The sequence below is a fragment of the Corvus brachyrhynchos genome, unplaced genomic scaffold (assembly GCF_000691975.1).
Source record: "Corvus brachyrhynchos isolate BGI_N302 unplaced genomic scaffold, ASM69197v1 scaffold200, whole genome shotgun sequence".
NCBI classification, from domain to species: domain Eukaryota; kingdom Metazoa; phylum Chordata; class Aves; order Passeriformes; family Corvidae; genus Corvus; species Corvus brachyrhynchos.
In genome coordinates this window covers 5,365,945-5,369,123 of record NW_008236184.1, presented here as the reverse complement: position 1 = coordinate 5,369,123, position 3,179 = coordinate 5,365,945, and the positions used below count along the sequence as shown (strand labels likewise).

At 54.1% G+C, this 3,179-nt stretch overlaps 1 protein-coding gene across 1 annotated transcript in view; it reads right to left on the bottom strand.

Moving 5' to 3' along the window:
• The window catches only part of ITGA11 (integrin subunit alpha 11), a 47,228-nt gene that overhangs the window by 19,627 nt on the left and 24,422 nt on the right, over positions 1 to 3,179 (bottom strand). The window contains exons 12-14 of the mRNA XM_008637411.2: positions 2,073 to 2,221; positions 1,711 to 1,851; positions 682 to 885 (exon numbers count right to left, since the gene is read on the bottom strand). Of these exons, the coding sequence (XP_008635633.1) occupies positions 682 to 885; positions 1,711 to 1,851; positions 2,073 to 2,221 (494 nt within the window). The remainder of the gene's footprint in view (positions 1 to 681; positions 886 to 1,710; positions 1,852 to 2,072; positions 2,222 to 3,179) is intronic.

Sequence of the window (3,179 nt, the reverse complement as noted above, 5' to 3'; positions counted from 1 at the left end):
GGAGCGAGGTCAGCGGCCGCGATCCGCTGGAAAGGAATGGGAACAATCCAGGCTGGATTCCAGCAGGAGCATCCGTGCCTGCCAAGGGTTTGCCAGGCTGACTCCACTTCACCGCTGAAAATTCCCCATTCCAAGTGGTTGTACTAAACATGATCTTCCAGGGAATGAGAGCAGTTTCCCTTTCGAGACACCATCCAAGATTTCTATTGGATTTACCCTGCGTATTTAATACTTGTCAAAAGTGTAATAAATAAACAAATTATTTATTTATTTATAATTAATTAATTAATTAATCTGTAGCGATCCCTTGCAATGCTAAACATTGCCTCAAATTCCAAGCCTTCTTCCTGCTATTCCATGGAATAATTTAAGTTGGAAAAGCCATCCAAGGTTGTTGAGTCCAACCATCCCCCGGCGCTGCCAAGGCCACCACAAATGTCCCCAAGTGCCACATCCACACATCTTAAATCCCAGCAGGGATGGGGACTCCACCACTGCTGTTCCAGTGCTTGAATTCCAACGTTTTGTCTTGGATGTCTCAAAAGAGGGAATATCTGGCCGTAATAATTAACAATTCCATCCTGGGTGTGGATTTGTCCTGCTCCATCCCTCCTTAAAATGGGGACAAATTACATTTATTCCCACGAAGGATGAGGAAAACTGAACACACGGCAGCCCCACCTGCTTGTACTTCTTCAGGATGGTCTCCTGGAATCCAAGGAAAATGTAAATGGCTCCTTGGTGCTCGTCCTCCAGAGGGGCCCCGACCACCAGGTCATTGTAGGAGTCCTGGTTGAGGTCGGGAACGGCGGCGATGCAGGAGCCGAAACGGGAATTCTGGTAACTCTGGAGATCTGTGAGGGCTCCGCTGGGAACGAAGAGGTTCTGCCAGGGGAAAGGGAAAGATTTTTTTTTGAAAGAGAAAAGAAAGAAAAACAATTCCCAAAGCATCAGCAGCAAGACTGGAAAGAGGAGAAACCCTCATGCAAATGTGCAGTGATGTGGGAGGGGTTCTCCAAGGAAGGGGGTGGGAGCGCTCCCAGGGATGTGGGATTTTGGAGCCCCCAGCCAGCCCCACATCTGCTTTGCACGCTATGGAAGAAATTCCATGACTAATAAACAATCTTGCTTTAGGTGCAGGATTCCACGCTCCAGGCAGGCTCTACATCCTTGGATGTAGAGCACGACCTTCCCACGTGCCCCTGGATCCTGATGGATTTGGCTCAGGAGCTGCATTTTGAGCCAGATTTGGGGGTGGCCCAGCAGGAAAGCTGGGACAGGACAGGGGACAGGGGTGGCACATGCCCCATTCCCATGGTGGAGGGAGGGCACTTGCTGTCCCCAGAGCCCCGTGAGTGGCCAGCCCTCCCAGGGAACAATTCCTTCCCAATATCCCATCCATCCCTGCCCTCTGGCACTGGGAAGCCATCCCCTGTGTCCTGTCCCTCCATCCCTTGTCCCCAGTCCCTCTCCAGCTCTCCTGGAGCCCCTTTAGGCCCTGGAAGGGGCTCTGAGCTCTCCCTGGAGGGAGCGAGTTTGGAGGAGGCCACGCGCCTGGAGATGGTTTCTCCAGAGGGACATCCGTGCTCCCACGCGGCAAAGATCCCATTGCGCACCTCGCCGGGAGCTGGGCGTGCCAGAGCCCGCAAGGGGACGCAGCTGCCACGGCAGCGCCCGAACGTCCCCGCCGTGTCCCCGGGCGCCACTCACCCCCTGCAGGGCGTACACGTAGACCTTGCCCCGCTCCCTGCCCTCGCTGAAGAACATGGGCGCTCCCACCAGCAGGACGTCGGTGACGCCGTCGCCGTTCACATCCAGGGAGTTGATCTCGCTGCCGTAGTAGGAGCCGATCTGCAGGAGACCGGACGGGATGGGAATGATGCCACCATTCCCTGGGATCCATAGGGATATTCCAAGCCCTCTCCCTGCTACAGCCACGCTGTGGATGCAGCAACCACCAGGACATCCACGGCCGCGCGACGCTGCCGAGCCATTCCAACTTTGGAAAATCGAGGGAGAGGGTTGATTTTTCCGTGGGGGGAAATCAGCGCAGCATTCCCGGCTGGAATTACCTGCTCTCCCTTGAGGGCCTGGTGGATGGTGAGGTTCCTGTTGCTGTGCATGTTGAACAGGATGACTTTGCCGGTGTGGTTGAACCGCGGCGCTCCCGCCACGTAAATGCGCTCGTGCTTGGTGGAGATGACGGAGGAGACGGTGTAACCTGGAAAGGGATGGACACGGAGTGAGAATGCCCTGCCTGCTCCCAGGATCTGCTTTCCATTAGCCCCTGGCTGCTGACACAGCTCTGGCCACTTCCCAGAGAGGGAAGCTAAAAATCTCGGATTTTTCCAAAGGTAGAGTCACCCAGATGGACCCCAGTGCCTCCGAGCCACTGCTCTGGTGCTGCCACAGCTGGAGCTGTGCTGGGAGTTTTGGCACTGCTGGATTTGCTCTTCCTGTGCAAATCCTTCTTTAATCGAAGGTGAATCCGATTCCTGCAATTCCCAGGCTTCCGAGCGTTTTATTTCATTCCTCACGTCAAGTCGGACAAACACTCGTGAGGTGCTGAGTGCTGGGAAGTTGCAGCTCCCGCTGCTCCGCTCCTCCGGGAACACTGGGCAGGAAAAGCTTTGCCGGCGCTTGATGTCAACATTCCCAGTCCAATAGGAGCCATGAATCCATCAAAACCATTCCCCCTTCTGGAAATAATGCTGCCTAAGCGTAAGAGCAATCCCTCTTTCCTACTGGGATCACTCCCTGGGCTGCGGCACTTCCATGGCTGCAGACGGGATTTTGTAGGAATATAAAGCTGGGGCTCCTAAATCCCAGTTTTCAACACCAGGTCCAGGATCCTGAACCTTCAGGCTCAGGTTTAAATTCCACTTAAATTCTTAGAAGTGGAACAGGGTGCTCAGAGAAGCTGTGGCTGCTCCATCCCTGGAATGTTCCAGGCCAGGTTGGATGGGGCTTGGAGAAACCTGGGATAGGGGAAGGTGGAATGGGATGAGCTTTAAGGTCCCTTCCAACCCAAACCATTCCAGGATTCTGGGATTCTGTGAAACTCAAAGTTTAGCCAACCATGAAACTGAATCTCATTCCCTGGAAGCACATCCAGTTAAATGTTGAGTTTCTCCAGGGATTTTCAGACCCGTTTCCCTGCTCACCAGACTTACCTGGGC